This window comes from Podarcis melisellensis (genome assembly GCF_964234715.1).
Source record: "Podarcis melisellensis genome assembly, chromosome: 14".
Taxonomy (NCBI): domain Eukaryota; kingdom Metazoa; phylum Chordata; class Lepidosauria; order Squamata; family Lacertidae; genus Podarcis; species Podarcis melisellensis.
Genome location: NC_138546.1, coordinates 32398909 through 32418145, shown reverse-complemented (window position 1 = coordinate 32418145; position 19237 = coordinate 32398909). Strand labels below are relative to the sequence as shown.

The window sequence follows — 19237 nt, the reverse complement described above, 5'->3', positions numbered from 1 at the left end:
CTGTCATCTGAGCTGTCAAACAGCAGAATCAAGACAAGAACTGTATCTTTATATCTCTCTGATCTAAAGGTGTTACATTTAACCAGAAGTGGCTGGAAATTAAGTAACAACAAGTAATAATAAAGTAATAGACTGTTGGTAAAGGGGGAAAAAATGGTAATCCCCCTAGGGGAAACCAGAGACATTACAATGGCTGCAGAAGGAAAATTACAAGCAGAAATAGAAAGAGCCCTTTTACTCGTGGGAATTCTACAAGAGCAAGAGATAGCTATGGACAAACAGCTCACGACTTTGATTTCAAAAACAAGCAACTCTATTGATGGAACTGAGGATCTGACCTTGAAAGATTCTGCAGCTGAACTGGAAAAAGTTTCTTTGAAGTTGGAGGACAAGGAGTCTGGAGGGCAAAAAGTACAGGAACAGGACTTCATGCAGCAAGGGGACAGAGAAGTTTTTTGGACTATGGATCTTGAAAAGAGAAAAGTAAAGGAGGAAGTTTTTGGACACTATAGATGGGAAGCTGAAATAATGAAGAAATATAACTGGGACTTCCTCCTCTTTTCTGGCATTGGTGAACGTGATTTAAGGGAACATCTGGCAGAACCCCTGCAGCAAGTCTTCTCAACTAGGATTGATTGGAGAGAAGGTGAAGAGACTGCATTAGACATCCCTCGAGAGCTGAAGATTAATAAGAAGGACTATCAACAAAACAGGCAGAGAGAGACTCAAATGGTGTTAGAAGCCTCAGATGTGAGGAATCCGGGCTAGGAGTTTTATAAGAGGGCAGATATCTAGGAAGGGACAGATATCCGGACAAGGAGGGAGGGGGAAAAATAGACAGTTCTAAAACTATCTTACGACTTTTGGGTTTTATAATTTTGACTTATATTTTAACATGAAAATGGGGAAATTTATGGTATAAGAACCTTGATCGATCTTAGAAAAAGAATTTAAGGTATATAAGAAAATGGGATAAATAAGTTGGGCCTAATAAAGGGAATTAAGTTTAAATATAATAAGAAGAGGTTTAAGGAATGAAACAAGAACTTGCTGAATTAAGTTTGAAAATTGGGATGCATGGGTGGGGGTGGGGGGAAGTCAATGAAAGAGGGTTATGAAAGAATCTATTTGTGTTTATTTCTCTCTTTCTTCTTTTTTCTTTTTCTTTTTTTCCTTTCTTCCTTTTTGCCTTTTTGTTTTGTATTAAAATTTGAAAACTCAATAAAAATTATATTAAAAAAAAAAGAAATTAATGAACACCACTTGCTTGGGCCCATTAATTTCAGTGGGTCTACTCTTGAGTAAAACTTAGCTGGCTACAACCCTAAATCAGAATGTCAGTAGCACTAATTAATTACTGACACTGACAAGGTAGAAACTAATTTATCATAACTGGTCTGAGATAGATGACATGTTGCCTCAGATATGTTGCCACCTGTTCGGTAATAGATCAGTCTTCTCAAGGAAGATACACAAAAGAACATTTATGGAAAGACCAGGAAACTGCCTCAAGAGAGGATAAACGATGCATTCTCTAACCCCTTGATAAAAATCTACAGTAGGAGAACACAGGAGAGCCTGTTTCAACCTCCGAATGCTTACAAGAACATCACACATTTTTTATGGCAGTCTTCTTCCACAGTCAAGGCTCCCTGAGCAACTTAAGTCAGATGAATAGAAACAACAGCAAATCATTAGTAGTGAATGTGGGCTTTAAAATGGCCTATTTAAAGAGGTGGAGACAATGACAGATCGCCCTGCTGTCGTTCTCTCCCCTTGCTTACAGGGCAGTTGATTTTACATGCCTCTGGGTTGAATCCAACCAAGGCCCCATCTACGCTATGCATTTAAAGCAGCTACGGCCCTTTTCAGACAGAGATGACTTGGCCACTGTACTCCATGCTCTGGTAATTTCCAGACTGGATTACTCCAATGTGCTCTATGTGGGGCTGCCCCTTGAAGACAACTCAGGGAAATGCAGCTGTCAGATTACTGGCTGGAGTTCCATCTAGATTTCATATAAACCCCATATTAAAACAGCTGCACTGATTGTCAGTTTGTTTCTGGGCCCAATTCAAGGTGCTCATGTTGGTGTTTTTAAAGCCCTAAACAACACAGGTCCCAAATACCAGAAAGACTGCTTCCTTCCCTACAGAGGCTCTCGGGTGCTAAGGTTGGCAGATGGTAAAGGTAAAGGGACCCCTGACCATTAGGTCCAGTCATGACTGACTCTGGGGTTGCGGCGCTCACCTTGCTTTATTGGCTGAGGGAGCTGGCATACAGCTTCCGGGTCATGTGGCCAGCATGACTAAGCCACTTCTGACAAACCAGAGCAGCACACGCAAATGCTGTTTACCTTCCCACCAGAGTGGTACCTATTTATCTACTTGCACTTTGAGGTGCTTTTGAACTGCTAGGTTGGCAGGAGCAGGGACCAAGAAATGGGAGCTCACCCCATCACGGGGATTCGAACCGCTGACCTTCTGATCGGCAAGTCCCAGGCTCTGTGGTTTAACCCACAGTGCCACCCTCTGGCAGAGGGTACCTTCATGCTTATTCCACTGCTCTCAGAAGATTGAGGTGTGTGCATGCGGCCTGGGAGAGGGTGTTTCCTGTGGCAGCCCCTAAGTTGTGGAACTCCTTTGCCACCAAAGTGCTTTGCCACCTTCAGCTTATAACTTCCAGCGAATGCTCTAGATGTACCCCTTTCCCCTGACTTTTGATACTCCAGATGTATATTTTAAGGACCCACCTTATTCCTGTGTTTTGAAAGGCATTTTAAACTGTATTTACTATTGTGTTTTAATGGTTGCAAACCACCCTGGGACTTCAGGTATAGGCAGGGGAAGCTGGTTAAAGGTCCTGAATTTTTTCAGGAGATCCCTATTCCCCTCTCGAGACGCGGGTGGCGCTGTGGGTTAAACCACAGAGCCTAGGACTTGACGATCAGAAGGTCAGCGGTTCGAATCCCCGCGATGGGGTGAGCTCCCTTTGCTCGGTCCCTGCTCCTGCCAACCTAGCAGTTTGAAAGCACCTCAAAGTGCAAGTAGATAAATAGGTACCACTCTGGTGGGAAGGTAAACGGTGTTTCTATGCGCTGCTCTGGTTCTCCAGAAGCGGCTTAGTCATGCTGGCCACATGAGCCGGAAGCTGTATGCCGGCTCCCTCGGCCAATAAAGCGAGATGAGCGCCGCAACCCCAGAGTCAGTCATGACTGGACCTAATGGTCAGGGGTCCCTTTACCTTTACCTATTCCCCTCTCAAAGATACCATTCCCAGAGCTCCCTGGGAAGAGGGAACAACAGTTCTGTGACGGGAATAGGGGTCTCCTAACAACCCTTGACCTCTTTAAGATACTTCCCAGGATTCTTTAGGGGTAGCCATGACTGCTTAAAGTGGTGCAATACTGCTTTAAACATGTGATGCGGATGGGGTCTCAGTCAATGCACAAAAGGAATGGCTTCTGCTTGCACAATTGAAATTTCTCTCCTCTCCTCCCACTGTGTGCCTTCACAACTGCTCTGGGGAGCTAGGGAAATCAGAAGAGCAGATCCCCCCCCCTTTTGGAGGAAGTAGGGGATCATAGACTCATAAGAGTTGGAAGGGACCCTGAGGATTATCTAATCCAATCCCCTGCAAAAGCAGGAATATGCAGTTGTCCCATACAGGGATTGAACTTGCAACCTTGGTGTTATCAACACCATGCTCTAATCAACTGAGCTATGCAGGATGGAGTGGAAGTCCCATGGTGCAAGCAGAAGTCATTCTGCTCATGCAACGACCTAGTTGGACACAACTCTCTGTGAGCAGAGGAAGGGCAATAATGAAGAGAAGAATAGCAATGATAATAATTTGCATGCTGGATCCTTCTTGCCATGACCAATGGATTGCAACCAGCCCTCCCCTCCTCATAAGCTCCCGCCCAACCCTTCGGTCCCCACATTCCATACCCGAATCGGTGCCAGAACGTGCTCTGCTCCTTGTAGTGAAAAATGAAATCCGCTTAGTTCTGCACCCTTCGCCAGCTCTGTAGGCAAATGCAAACAAAGACCAATGAACCAGAGAGCCCTCCTCTGTGGGACTGCTCCAAAACCAACACGAAGAACTCACTTTCCAAGCTGGTTCTTCGAGAGATCAAGCGATTTCAGCTGTCTGCAAGCCCACTTCTCCTGAGAAGGTAATGTGACTAAGCGGTTTCCTGAGAGTTTCAAGGACACCATTGCCTGAAAGAGGAAGCAACGGTTTTGAGGGGTCAATAATGGATAACCGGTTAAAAGTACCTGTAGTTTCACACAACAAAGGTAGAGCTGAAAGTTATCAACAACAACAACAACATAACTTTTTTTGAGCTTATCCTGAACCATTGCAGGAATCTCAGTCCACTCTTGGAGATTATTTGGCAAAATGGACTGCCTGATCTTGCCATCCAAGATGTGTGGGTGCAACTATTTTAATACTCTTTAAACATTGTCGAAGGAAGCACCAGACTTCGCCATGACTTAGCTCATCCACTTCCTCCTTCCACCAAGTTGAAATAACAGCAGAGGTCCATTCTTTGTTAAGCGAGCTGAAATCTTGCCAGAAAGAGCTTTCCGAGGGAAAACTTTTCAGAAAATTTCACCTCTTTCTCTCCTTCCAAATTTTTCGCTCCAGAATTTGCCTCTCACAAAAAGAATGGAGAATTTTGGAAGGCTATTTGTGCTTAGCCTTCTGGACGTTGTTGGACCTCAAATCCTATCAGCTCCAGCTGGGATAGTCAATGGTTAGGAATAATGGGAGTTGTAATTCAACAACATCTGGAGGGCACCTCGTTGGCTACCACTTATTTATATGGTACGGTGTTTTACGGAATGACCTGAGCAAAAAAACAGAGAAAGGGATGAATGATGCCTGCCCCAACAAAGAGCAGAACCCTTAGGGTTCATTTTGGTTAGGCATATGGACTAAGTGGCACTGTGGTCTAAACCACTGAGTCTAGGGCTTGCTGATCAGAAGGTTGGTGGTTCGAATCCCCACGATGGGGTGAACTCCTGTTGCTTGGTCCCAGTTCCTGCCAACGTAGTAGTTTGAAAGCATGTCAAAGTGCAAGTAACTAAATAGGTACTGCTCTGGAGGGAAGGTAAATGGCATTTCCGTGTGCTGCTCTGGTTTGCCAGAAGCAGCTTAGTCATGCTGGCCACATAACCCGGAAGCTGTCTGCAGACAAACGGTGGCTCTATTGGCCACTAAAGCGAGATGAGTGCCGCAACCCCAGAGTCGTCCGCAACTGGACTTAATGGTCAGGGGTCCCTTTACTTGTACCTTTATACCAGTGTAACAGCGTTGGTAGTTTGCAATGGGAATTAGGAAACCCATATTCTAGTTCAACAATAGCTTAACTTGTGCTTGAACTACAAATTTCTCAGGAAATTCAAATTCCATTTCACAGCTGTCAACATCTGCCCCTGAACCATTGATTTCATAGGTCTTTTTGTCTACAGAATGACCCTATATTTTTGGTCAGCAGCAAAGAATATCTCTGGGGAAGAGCCATAGTATAGCTTAATGCTATGAAAAGAAATAGTCTTAGGTTCAATCCTTCACACTTCCAGCTGGGAAGGACTCCTGGGTGAAACAACGAGAGCTGCTGCCAGACAGTGTCAACAACATTGACTTAGATGGCCTGATTTGGTTTAAGGCAACTTCCTATATGCAACTTCCTATATGAACGGTATACGGTAGTCATATCAGACTCATGATTTCCCTGGTTCCCCAGCTGGTGAGACACTGCAAACTTGCCAGGGACTCTGGTTTCTAAATTACTGTGATTCTTGTGGTGCTGCACTGTTCCAATAGAATAATGTATGACAGCATAGCAAGAGTGGTGGCACAGAGGAAAGATAAGCCCAGGGAAAGATGCCACAGCAGCACCACCTAGTGTTCCAAAGGCTGGACTGGCATGTGCCTTCCTAGCCATGTATTTGATTCCTTCAGGGAAACAAAGCCATGTTTATGAGAGCTGCTCAGATCCTATGCTGTCTAATGCCCCACCATATTTACTCGAAGATAATGCACTCTTTTTTTGCCAAATTATGTCGTGAGAATTAGGGTGCAGATTTGATGGTGCAAGATTCACTGTAGTCATATCAGACTCATGATTTCCCTGGACCACTAGCAGGAAAGTATGGGGTTAACTGGAAAATATGGTTGCTGGAGAATTCGAACCGAAAACAGAAGTGAAAATTGTTTGCTCGTTTGTCCCACATCTGAAGTGGGAATCAGGCCAGAGAATATCAAGTGCTGTTGTTGTTTGTTTTTCAGTCTGTAAACAATCCACAATCAATGACTCCTCCCCACCCTTTAAATTTGTGTTTCCTTTGCATTGAAATGAATGGTGTGGAAATAATGACTTCCTTAATTATGTTAAATCTCTAACTTTCATGATTTATGTTAAATAATGGAAAGCAAGATGGGGGGAAAATGTACTCTTTGGCAGAGATCAAACTGCAGTGGAACGGAAACAGCACTGATTGTGACAAAGACAGCTGCCTTCTGACATCCCTGCTGGAAATGCAGGCATATACTGGACCATGCTGAGAGGGGGTAGCTTTTCCTCACATCAGCAACACACAAGGGCTGCAGTCACCACAACCACCATGAGTGACTTCACCATTTCTTGTTCCAGAGTGGACTATTCAATCCCAATTAGCAATTAATTCCCCCAAAGGACAGCTGGGAGCCAAATGGAACAATGCTGTCTGAGGGGGGGGGGTCTGAGAACACACACACAAAAAAAACCTCCTGCAAGTATTCATTTCTTACATTTCTATCCTGCCCGCTTTCTAGGGAGGCTTGAGGAGGTGTACATGCCCCTCCCTTCACCTGGTTTTATCCTGTGAGGCAGGTGAGACCAAAAGATAAGGAGTGGTCCAAGGTCGCTGTGTGACTGTGCTCCCTGTCTGGGTTGAGGCCCTGATGTTGGTTCTTCCCATTCCTAGTCTGATTTTCAAAGTGGTGGCTAACCCATGGCCTTCTTGCTGTTGCTAAACTACAACTCCCATCATTCCTGACAGGGCTGATGGGAGCTAGAGTACAGCTCAAGTTGGAGGGCCACGGTTTAGCTACCTTTGCACCAATCACTAACTCTGCACTGGTTCTCTATAACTAAAAGGTAAAGGGACCCCTGATCATTAGGTCCAGTCGTGGCCGACTCTGCAGTTGTGGCGCTCATCTCGCTTTATTGGCCAAGGGAGCCGGCATACAGCTTCCGGGTCATGTGGCCAGGATGACTAAGCCGCTTCTGGAGAACCAGAGCAGCGCACGGAAAGGCCGTTTACCTTCCTGCCAGAGCGGTACCTATTTATCTACTTGAGGTGCTTTCGAACTGCTAGGTTGGCAGGAGCAGGGACCTAGCAATGGGAGCTCACTCCGTCACAGGGATTCGAACCGCCGACCTTCTGATCGGCAAGTCCTAGGCTCTGTGGTTTAACTACTACACTGGTATTGTGGCTTTAGCAAGCTAGATTTTTAGCCGGTTCAAAAGGTCCGTTTGGAATCCTATCACGCAGAGCACCCTTTCGACTGAATTCCATCTAGGTTCCTCTGCCACTCTAGGGACACAAAAGTAATTGGGGAAGTGATTATATCTACATTTACTCTCTGAAATAAAGAAGGTGACCAAAAGCGTAGTGACACTTACTTCAAGCTGGAAGAGACACTGGGGAACTTCTTTCAGGGAATTATCAGAAAAATCCACTTCCCTGAGATGATTTTTCCAGAAAACAGCCAAAGTATCCGGGAGGAATTCGATTGCATTTCTAGCGGCTTTACAGCATTTCTAGAATTGAGAGGGAAAAGAAAGTCTGAATGTGGACAGATATCCCCAAGGCATTATCTACTCTTCAAGGGAGCTCACTGGGCAGAATCCCAATTCTAGCCCAAGAGACATGGCATTGCTCAGCCATGCCAAGCAATTCACGTGCCATCTTATGAGGCCTCTGCCACGACTGCAGTTCAGACTTACCAAGGGACAGGCCCATGGCTGAGGAAACACCTTCAGGTTATTCCTAGATGCATTCAGGACATTCAAGGATTTCAAACAGTGGAGAAAGAGGGTGGGCAGCTCTGACAACTTATTGTCAGAGATGTCCAGCTCCTGCAGCTTCCTTAATCCAATCCAGTTAACTGCTAAAAAAAGAAGAAAAAGAAGAATCAGAGGAGGAGGAGGAGGAGGAAAGATTTTATGAGAGGTTCTTAATTGTCATAAGCGGGTAATGAAATTATTCATTTTCTTTATTTCCAGTTATCTGTATCCTGATTTTCAGACAACAGGTGTCTACTAAAAGCAGCTTGTGTCAGTAAAAAATAAATAAATGAGACTAGCTGTGCTTACAAAACTAACAGAAAAAAGACAGGACATACAAAAGGAGTGGAGAGAGAAACTAAACTAAAAGAAAGCTGGTAGCCTGCAAGGAATTGAGGGACAAGAAGAAACATCTCCACTGCACTGTACTATATAGCACAAGAATGCTGAGCTCTGGGGCTGAATTACTGGTGCTCTTGGGCTAGATCACAAAAACCCCTATGAAGTAAGGTGTTTGGGACTTCTTTATAGAGAAAAGGCAACTAAGCAGTGACATGAAAGAAGTTTATAAAGTAGCAAGGAAAAAGCAGATAGGGAGTTGTTCTCCCTCTCTCAGAACAGTAGACCCTGGAAGCCAAATATTGGAAGATTCAGGTCAGAAAAAGGAAGCAATTTATTCACACAGTGCATAGTTAAAACTCTCTCCTGCAGGAGGCAGTGGTGAGCACCAACTTAGATGGTTTTAAAAGAGGACTGAGGATAAGACTCCTATGTTTTTATGAGAAGCAGGAGAACACACAGCACAGTAGGGTATGTGGCAGAGGACTCTTGGCAAGAGATCAGGAGTTCAGCAGTCACCCTGCACAGGTAGTTCTGGCTAGATAGTTTCATTACAAATCCACAAGGTCTAGTGAGAATGCCTGCAAGGTTTACTGGTCCCCACCCACTGGCTAGGAAGATCGCACAGGCCAACCGGAAATTCCTAGCTAAGATGCACCCACCATTCTCTGCATCTAATAACTTTTCGAGATAATTTTTGGAAGCCACAAGCCTTTGGAGTCTGGAAAGGTGCAGGAATCCAGAAGGAAGAATAAGGAACCTGTTGCTGGAAATGTCGATCTCAAGCAACCTGTGGATTTAAATAAACACAAAAGATAAATCTGCTATATATTTTGGAAAGTTGTTTGTCTGTTTGATATGAATTAGGACTGCACTGATTTTAACCACTGAGTACAAGGCTGCATTTTGGTTTGGTTTCTTAAGATTTACCAAGCTACCAGAAGGCATCACATGATCCCTTTCATTATCTGTGGGACCAAGAAATGTTACTGGACTCCAGATCCTATCAGCCCCATCTAGTGAGGCAGTTGTCAGGGATGATCAGAGCTGGAGTCCCACAGCAGCGGGAGGGATACAGGTTCTCCAACCAAGACATGGTACGTACTTTGTGCAGATGATTCCATCTGAAGAATGTACATCAGGAAGTTGGTTTAACCGGTTCTCAGCAAGGTTTAGTTTCTGGAGGTTTATCAGCCCCCAAGGGATAACAGAAGGGAGGGAGGTCAAGCAATTGGCAGAGAGGTCCAACTCAGTTATCTGGTGGGAAATGTCTATCAACCATTCGAGATCTACCCAAGGAAGCCCAAGGTTCGACCAGTTCACAGAAAGAGCCTGGATGTGAAAGAAAGGTGAAGGTTTTAATGGGAATCATCAATGACTCTGACTGAAAAGCATAAAATGTTGAATCTCTGGGATGCGTCCAGGCTGTTCAGCTGTTTGGTAAGAATGCTGCAATTTTGCTCCAACCATCATAATCAGCACTGTTTTCATGCTGCTCTAGTTTGGTTCCCGACAACCACTAAGTTACGTGTCTCACTGTTCTGCTATTTAACTTATGAAATTGTATGTGGAAGTCACATTTGTTCCAGTGCAAAGGAAACAACAGAACAATGCAAAGAACACAATAATTACTTGTAGATTTAAAAATGTGAACAAATGCCAATTGAATACACTTGAGTAATTTCTGCTCTGGACCACAGACGGACATGCAAACAGATTGTTCTCAGCATCACAATCGCCAGTAGGGAGATGGAGGCTCACCATGGCAAACACTGGCCACAAGTGCTGGGGCTGATGGGAGTTGTAGTTCAGCAACATCTAGAGGCCCAAAGGTTTCCTATGCCTGCTCAAGCCAGTCAGCCACCCAGCCTGCCCAAGCTGCAAGCCTTAATGGAGGCCAGGGAAAGTCATCTGACTCATTCCAGCTTATCAGGACAAAAATAGGCCTATCATGGGGCATCGTGACTGATCTACTGTGCGCTCAACTCTTCACGCTGTGTTAAAGCAATGAATTAAAGAGACACTTTTTTGGGGGGGGGGAGGGGAAGTATGGGTTGTATCTGAGGCCAGAAAGGCATGCTATTAGCATTACCAAGTGCAAGTCACTTAGTTCCCCTTGTCTTGTGATATGCAAACACCTACTCACTGTCTTTGCTGGGGCATTCCCAGGTAACTTGATTGTTTCTACAAAGTATTTACGAAGAACTTGTTTGCTTGTGCTGGGGCAGTCCACCAGGACGTAGGAAGAAAAGAAGGATCCATTCTCAAGCAAGAAGGCAGCAACCTTTTCATGTCCTAGCAAAGAAGATGGAAGGGAAGAAAATTAACACCCGCGTGCACATTTCAGGCTATTTTTAAAGCAAAAATGCCATATATCCCAAAGACCTACGTGCACACTATATAGCTAAAGCACATTTAAATCACAAGGTTTCCCTCCCCCCAAAAATCCTGGGAACTGTGGTTTACCCATCACAGAGCTACAATTCCCAGCACCCTTCACAAACTACAGTTTGGGAGAAGTTATATGCTTTAAATGTCTGGTGTGAAGACAGCCAGGTAATTAAAAAATACCAATTGAGAGGCTCGTTGATTAAAAAAGAAACCTCTATGTGTCAAATACAGTGCGGAATGGGAAATGGTGCAATTTTGCAGCCCCAGCTGCCAACCATCTCTTCTTTTGCCCCTAAGTGGGAATGCGAAATTTTTAAAAGGGAAAGGAGACCACAGATCCCACGTTCACATACAGTACCTGCTTTCATAGCTGCGTAGAGTGGCAATCGTGTCAGAGCTGCAAACTCGTTCTTTCTCAAGGCATAGCTGTCGGGGTCTGCTTTGTATGTCAGCACTAAGAGCTTGGCTATGTCCAGGTGGCCCTGCTGGCAAGCAATGGCCAGCATCCAGTTCAGGAGCTGCAACATGTTTGCAGGACCTGTTTTTTAAAAAACGAGCACAAGCACAACTACGTCAGCCTCTTGAGCAATTTACAGGCAAGAAAACGCAAGGGGGTGGCTTTAAGCAACATTGCCCATAAACAGCACACCTGTCAATTATCTTGTAACAGGACACCCAGGGCTATTTGCCATCTCAGTAGCCCTAGGACTGCCAGTCAACAGAATAGTCTGGTTATCAGGCATGGAGTCTGGAGCCCTGTGAAACTCGACTTTCAATTTAAATAAATACGACGTCTAGCTTTAGGGCATAATCATGGTAAAATTTAAAGCTCTATCCTGTCACGGGCTTTCCCCAAGGAATCCTGGGAATGGCTGCTTTGTGAAGGAGCTTCCCTATTAAACTGTTATTACAATTTATTGCTGCACTGTTTATAAATACCTTGCCTTGTAGGAAAAGCCCTCGGACGGCTGCTCACAGCGTGGAAGGCAAAACTTAAAACTAAAACAGTATCAGGTGCAATAATACATAAGGGGCCACAAATAAAACCAGTTTCATGCCAAAAGGCCTATTGCAGCTGCTTACAACCTTTTTATTAGCCAGCCATTTGAATGACTACTGTGTTCTGCTTTAAATGGTTTTTATATTTTAGAGTATACATACTGTTGTAAACCTCCCTGATATTTTATGGAGAGGGTGGTATATAAGTCCTTCAATAAATAAAGTGCTTGGCAGTTTGTTGTTGTTGTTTTAAGTCAACGGGTCCACTTAAATGTGTTAAGAGAGGTGGCCAATCAGAGCTTTAGGATAGAGAGACTTCTACTATGTGGGCCACCACGAAAAAGGTCCTAACCCTGGTATTTATCAATCTCATTGAACTTAGTGGTGGTCCAGGCAGCCGGGCCTCCAAGGCTGAGCTTAGGGGCCCAAGCAGGTTCAAATCCTTAATGCTTAAAATGGTAGAATGCTTAAAATGGCTGCTTGGTGGGACAGAACTATCTAAAATGTATAGAAATTATTCATGTATGCTACTATAGCAGCAAGAATATTACTTGCCCCAAAATGGAAAAAAGCAGAAGTTCCAGCAAAGGAAGAATAGATGCAAAAACTTATGGAATATGCAGAAATGGCGAAACTTACTTGAAGAATAAGAAATCAAGTTAACAATTCTTTAAATAAAAGAATGGAAATGGTTTATTGAATAATTACAGATAAATTATAAACAGATAAAAACATTGGCAGGATTATTGTAATAACCTGTAGTTTCATAACAGTATATATTTAAAGAAGATGAATAAATGAGCAAATTAAGTTAATCTGGATATGCAGACAATATTAAAAACAAATTTAAGGAACTGTAGAAAGAGGGGGAAAGAAGTCAAGTTTTGAAATGTCAAAATAATTGAAAAAAATTAGTGAAATGTATAAAATCAGTGAAATGTATAAACTTGAAATGTATAAATAATTTTAAAATAAAATAAAATAAAATAAAATGGCCGCTTGGCAGAACAACAGTTCCCAAGGTCCTGTTTCTGAAAGCTCCTAGGGTTCAGAAAATGGAACATAGGCTTCAGGTTGATGGACTATATGGAACTGACGGAAACGACTGGCAGAATCCGAAACCAGGGAGAGGAGATGGTGGAAGAAGACTGGAAAATTTAAAGTTTATATTTAGAAATATTGTAAAAGTAATGACTGCTAGAAAAATGGTGGAATGATATTTTATGGATTTAGCAGAAATGCTATAAGAAGTTAAGTATATATAAGTAATTTAGTCTTAATGGGAAATAAGGTTAAAAAATATGTTATTTATAATATGATAGAAAATAGAGAAAGATGGAAAGGATTTGCTGAAACAATTACTAGAAGTGGGATACAAAAAGGGAGGTGCGAGGAGGTCGAGGAAACAAGGGAATGAAGGATAGAGTATGGAAAAGGAGGGATGTTTTTAAATTGTGTGTGGCTTTATTTATGTGTTTAGTTTAATGGGTTCAGGTTGGATTTTGTATTGTTTATATATTGTATTGTATTGTTTTTGCTTTTCTTCTCTTTTGTTTTTTTCTTTTTTGTCTTTCTTTTTCTTTTTTCTCCTTCTTTGTAACTTTTAAAAGTAACAAATATTATTTTAAAAAAAAACAAAAACAGAAAGATGGAACATAGGGACATGGGAAGCTGCTTGACACTGAGTAAAACCATTGGTCCATCTAGCTCAGTATTGTTTATACTGACTGGGGCAGCATCTGTGAAGGATTTCAGACAGGGGACATTCCCCCAACCCTACCTGGAGATGCTGGGGCTTAAAAGTGGGACCTTCTGCCCGCAAGCTGGATGCTCTACCACTGAACTATGGCCCTTCAATGGAAGGTACGAGAGGCAAAGTAGCTTCAACAAGCACCTTAAATGCTAATGGGATGGGCAGGAGAAGAACCTACCATGAAAAGAATCCAGCAGTTCTTTAGCAACGTCTGTATGCCCAAAATATGCTGCCACAACAGCTGGGTTATCGTCATTGGGTTCCAGGGGCAAAGTCACGCATGCTTCTTTCAGCAAATACCTCACGGTCTCAAGGTCCCCATAGGCAGTGGAAAGACTCAAGAGGAAGCCCTGGTTTGGAGAAGAAGAGTGGAATACATAGCATACAAGCCCAAATGAACCAAAACACAGATTTTTTTTGTTATTCACAAGCCATAGTGAAGATAGATCAAAGATAAGAGCCTGCAGGATCAGGCTGGTGGCCCACCTAGTCCACTGTAGCTACTCCCATGCCACTGGGGAACCTGCAGCTATAGCACCTGAGCTTCTCCCCTTCTGTGGAGACAGAGCATAGCCATCATGGCTAGAAGCCACTGTTAGCCTTATCCTCCATGAATTTGTCTAATCCTCTTTTAAATCCCCCTAGGTTGGTGGCCACCAATGCCTTGTATGGAAGGAGGTTCCACAGTTTTTAAAAATCTGTCCTGAATCTTCCAATATTCAGCTTCGCTGGATGCCCACAAGTTCGGATGCTTTGTTTGTCTCACTACCTACTTTCTCCATAAGATGTTTTGTGGGGATGGTGACGTGGCCCAGAATTTCATAAAATGGCCTTCTTGATCTCACCAGGATATACTGACGTGAGGAAGCTGTAGCTCGCAAGGTGTTGTTAGCCTACAACTCCCATCGTCCATGACCACTGACCACACTGTCTGGGGCTGATGGGAGTTGGAGTCCAAACTCTTCTGAAAGGCCACTGGTTCCTCATCCTTGGTGGAGGGGTCGCTAGAGAAGAATCTGGAAGCGAGTAGGCCAAAGTGGGAGAGCTTAGCAGGGTTAGCCTATGATTTTGACCACAAGGGTAGAGGGGTATTTTCCCCGTATACACCCCTGCTGTTTTCTGGATCTCAATCATATTCTCCCTCAGAGTTGCTCCCCAGCGGGAAAAATAACAGGTCAACGGTGGGAAGGGTGGTTAACCCTTTCCACAATGCTGCCACTGTGAACAAAATGGGAGACCTGCTGCTCTTAACTGCAACCATTGTGAAGTTAAATGGGCATGGGGGAATCGTGAGATATTGGCCTCATTTCCACCTTACAGTTATCAGGCCATGTTAAAAAGTCATGGCTTCCCCACAAAGAACCCTAGGAACTATAGTTTGTTAAGAGTGCAAGGAATTGTTAGGAGAACACTATTCACCTTATAGAGCTATACAGTGGTACCTCGGGTTAAGTACTTAATTCATTCCGGAGGTCTGTTCTTAACCTGAAGCACCACTTTAGCTAATGGGGCCTCCCGCTGCCACCACGCCACCGGAGCACGATTTCTGTTCTCACCTTGAAGCAAAGTTCTTAACCTGAAGCACTATTTCTGGGTTAGCAGAGTCTGTAACCTGAAGCGTATGTAACCTGAAGCGTATGTAACCCGAGGTACCACTGTAATTCCCCAAGCTCCCTGGGAAGAGGGATTGTTAAAGCATTCTGGGAACTGCAGCTCTGTGAGAGGAATAGGGGTCTCCTAGGAAACAAGATTCAAGCGGCGGCAAGGAGATCCCATAGCAAATGTCTTGATTTGCAGAATGTACTCTTCTCGTCTTCCATTTTGGTGCAGAATTTTGACGGCTGTGCCCTTACCTTCTCCACTGCCGAGATATTCTCCTGACACGCTGCTTTAATCAGCTCCTGGGCTCTACCGAATTCTCCACTTCTGTAAGCGCCCTCCACAGTCTCTGTCGCTGGACCCTGGCCGATGGAGAGACCTCCAGTGGAGGACTGTCTGGCCCCCATGCCCATGGGCTCTGCACACAGAGAGAAAGGGGAGAGAACTTTTATTTACTTAGAAGCCGCTTTCTGTGGGGAGGGGCTCAAGGCTGCTTTCAATGTAGAGCACTAAAAATGCAATAAAAATACAGACAAGATGACATAAAACAGCAAATTAAAAAATGGCAAAGCAGGTTAAAGCAACAACCTGCAGAAAGAAAAGACATGCAGGTAAAAGGATCTCAACACAGGAACATAGGAAGCTGCCTTATGCGGAGTCAGACTATTGGTTCATCTCAGGACAGTACATCTCAGGACTGACTGGAGGGACACGGGTGGCGCTGTGGTCTGAACCACTGAGCCTCTTGGGCTTGCAGATCAGAAGGTTGGCAGTTCAAATCTGCAAAACGGGGTGAGCTCCCATTGCTCTGTCCCAGCTTCTGCCAACCTAGCAGTTCAAAAGCACACCAGTGCAAGTAGATAAATAGGTACTGCTATGGCGGGAAGGTAAACAGCATTTCTGTGCGCTCTGGTTTGTGTAACAGTGTTCCATTGTGCCAGAAGCGGTTCTTTACCTTTACCTTTTTACACTGACTGGAAGTAGCTCTCCAGGGTTTCAGTCAAGAGGCTTTCCCACCCCTTCCTGGAGCTACTAGATAGCAGATGATCCACCACTGAGCTATCAAGTTTGATGAGTGTTTGGGGAGGGAGGGAGAGAGAAGAGGACCAATAGCTGAGAGAAAGGAATGAATGTGTTCACTTTCAAATAGGGACACGAAACTGTAGGTGACACTTCCTTAAATATCTGCAAAAGGTACTTTCCGACAGATGCTATCTAATGAGACAAAGGCGCCCTGGATCCTTCACAGAGAGGCAAGCAAAAAGACACCCCACCCCTCAACCTGGTGCTTTCCATATGTTTTGGACTACAACTCCCATCTATCAGTATTCATATTTAGCATAGTTCTGTATTAGAGACACAAAGTTTTAATTACTGGGCTGTTTTGACAGGCTTGTTTTACTGTGCATTCAATTGTGGGTGTTTGTTTTAATGTTTTGATGGAATTGTTTTTACTGCACATTTTAATTACACATATTTATTTTGCATTTGCTATTGTAAACAACTTAGAAGACACTTTGGCAATTAAGTCATATATAAATTAATTATTATAAACAAGAAATAATAACGCAACTCTGATTAACCCCAGCCAGCACAGCCATATTAGCTGGGCTTGATTTGGATTACAAATCCTGTCAGTCTAGGGATGGAGGATAAATTTGATTCAGTTCACATTTAAAGGCAGATCTATCTAAACTGCACATCCTAAAACATTCCAAGAACTGAAACGTAGGCATCCTTTGAACTTTGCTCTTCTCCAACTTTTGCAATGCAGTTCTCCAGCCAAGTAATATATACAAAAATGCATAGACTAGGCCAATGGTGCATAAAAAGCCATATATTTGTGAAAATAACAAACAAAAACGCATTTTACTAGGGGGAAATATGCTTTGCGAAAAGGTATGTGTGAGGCAAAAGTGCATTCCTAAATGCATATATTAGAAGAAAGTTACATAAAGGCTTTAAAAAATTGCAAACTGTCGTTGAAATAAGGGGAACTGAACTCAAGAGTGGAAAAACGAGAAACCAAGAGAACCTGAGTCAACAGATTCACCCATCCCTACAACAGCCCCATCTGGAGGGCACCAGGACTGGGAAGACCATGGCAAAAAAGCTTTTAAAAAATCAGTATAATGTTCCTGCCCTTAAAAGGGAGAGGGGCAAGCTGTGAGGGGATAGGTGAGGGGGTGTGAGAGGTGTGGGGCAAGGGAGACTGCCAAAGGGGTTGGTGGGGAGATGAGATTGAAGAGAAGAGTGAGCAGGGGCAGTAGCCACCGGACCATTGTCATAGTGGCATGTCAGCTGCTACAGGGCTCTTGGATTGGTTTTGCTGCTGCTAAAGACTTGACACGGCTACCCGTCTGGTAACCTTCCACAAACACTCAATGGGCTGAAAGAAGCAGCTTAAGTGCAACCTCCTACTGACAAAGCAATAACCGCCATATGGGGTATTCTCCATCCTCGTAAAGCACACCCTAAAACAGGGGGAAGAGTTGGGCTCCATCTGCAGCTGTCCGCAAATACCCTTGAATAAGGCATCTTGGATTACCCATAAAGTCTGACTAACTCGTCAATTATTCAAAACGGAGCTCAGGTCGCTGAGACAGTCGAGACGGCTCCTGGGATTTGAGCCATTAAGCTGCGAAGGCATCAATAATCTCCCACACGATCCTCCCAGGCCTTATAGAACGTGGGAAGGACAGGATGATCGGTCAAAGCTGGGGAGCTGGCATTGCCTCCAGGTCTTCACGCATGGCAGAGTAATGCCCAGAGAGGCCGGACCACAGCTGTCAACTTTTCCCTTTTCTTGCGAGGAATCCTATTCGGAACAAGGGAATTTTCCTTTAAAAAAAGGAAACGTTGACAGCTATGGGAAGAATCCGAATCCAGTGCCAGGGAGCTGAACCAAGGAAATAGATGACCACACTAGGAATTAGACTTGGGGTGCAGGCTTCAGCGGGGTGCCAACACCACCTTACCCTGAATTCTTGGGTAGATGCTGGGGTCCAAGGAAGGGCCCACCCTTGATGTCTGCCCTCCTTTCCTCCAGTTAACAACAACAACAACAATAATATTATTTCTACCCCACCCATTGGGCTGGGTTTCCCCAGCCACTCTGGACAGCTCCCAACAGAATATTAAAAACATGATAAAACATCAAACATTTAAAACTTCCTTAAACAGGGCTGCCTTCAGATGTCTTCCAAAAGTCAGATACAGTGGTACCTCAGGTTAAGTACTTAATTCGTTCTGGAGGTCCGTACTTAACCTGAAACTGTTCTTAACCTGAAGCACCACTTTAGCTAATGGGGCCTCCTGCTGCTGCTGCACCGCCGGAGCACGATTTCTGTTCTCATCCTGAAGCAAAGTTCTTAACCTGAAGCACTATTTCTGGGTTAGTGGAGTCTGTAACCTGAAGCGTATGTAACCTGAGGTACCACTGTAGTTGTTTATTTCCTTGACATCTACCGAGAAGGCCCTGGGCCCGGTTCCCTGTAAGCTCACTTCTTGCAGTTTAGTATTCAACACAGTGCCAGCTGGCCATGTCTATCTGCCATTCCAATTTCCCACAATGCCTCAGATGTAGTATCTCTGTGTGGGGCATTATTGAAAATGTATATGGTAGCTAGGTCTTTGTCACTCAACCAGGGTCTAACTGCTATTTCTGCCCACAGCTGACACAACATAAAAGAGCCCCAGTCCCTCTGACAGAAAAGGGGCACTCAATTCTAAGGCTGGGCAGCAGGCAAAAAGTTCTGCTCTGTTGGGCAGGTTAAAAGATGGCTGGGCTCCTGGTATTCATTTGCAAAACTATGCCTGGTGAAATCTTAAATTCCAGGGTTTGACTGAGAGTGAGTTGGAAGGAGGGGATATAATGTAATATAATGGATCTAGCGTGTAATATAATGGATCTAGCGTGTTAAAATTTGCAATGAACTTCAGCATCTGAAACAAATCCTTCACCCCCTCTGTTGGTAAAGAAGCAAAAATAAATTGGGCAAAGTAAGGAGAGCCATAAAATAAACTCTAGTAATATGATGCATCTTATGAGGATACATACTGTAGCTCCATTCAATGAAAGCTTATCAAAATCC

General features: G+C 44.0%; 1 protein-coding gene across 4 annotated transcripts in view; it reads right to left on the bottom strand.

Moving 5' to 3' along the window:
- LRRK1 (leucine rich repeat kinase 1) overlaps positions 1-19237 on the bottom strand; it is an 87999-nt gene that overhangs the window by 43921 nt on the left and 24841 nt on the right. For all 4 annotated transcript variants that reach the window (XM_081888350.1, XM_081888349.1, XM_081888348.1 and 1 more), the window contains 10 exons: positions 15398-15561; positions 13723-13894; positions 11151-11330; positions 10548-10696; positions 9507-9733; positions 9064-9191; positions 8003-8166; positions 7679-7816; positions 4111-4223; positions 3951-4027 (listed from right to left, as the gene is read on the bottom strand). In XM_081888350.1, the coding sequence (XP_081744476.1) occupies positions 3951-4027; positions 4111-4223; positions 7679-7816; positions 8003-8166; positions 9064-9191; positions 9507-9733; positions 10548-10696; positions 11151-11330; positions 13723-13894; positions 15398-15561 (1512 nt within the window). The remainder of the gene's footprint in view (positions 1-3950; positions 4028-4110; positions 4224-7678; positions 7817-8002; positions 8167-9063; positions 9192-9506; positions 9734-10547; positions 10697-11150; positions 11331-13722; positions 13895-15397; positions 15562-19237) is intronic.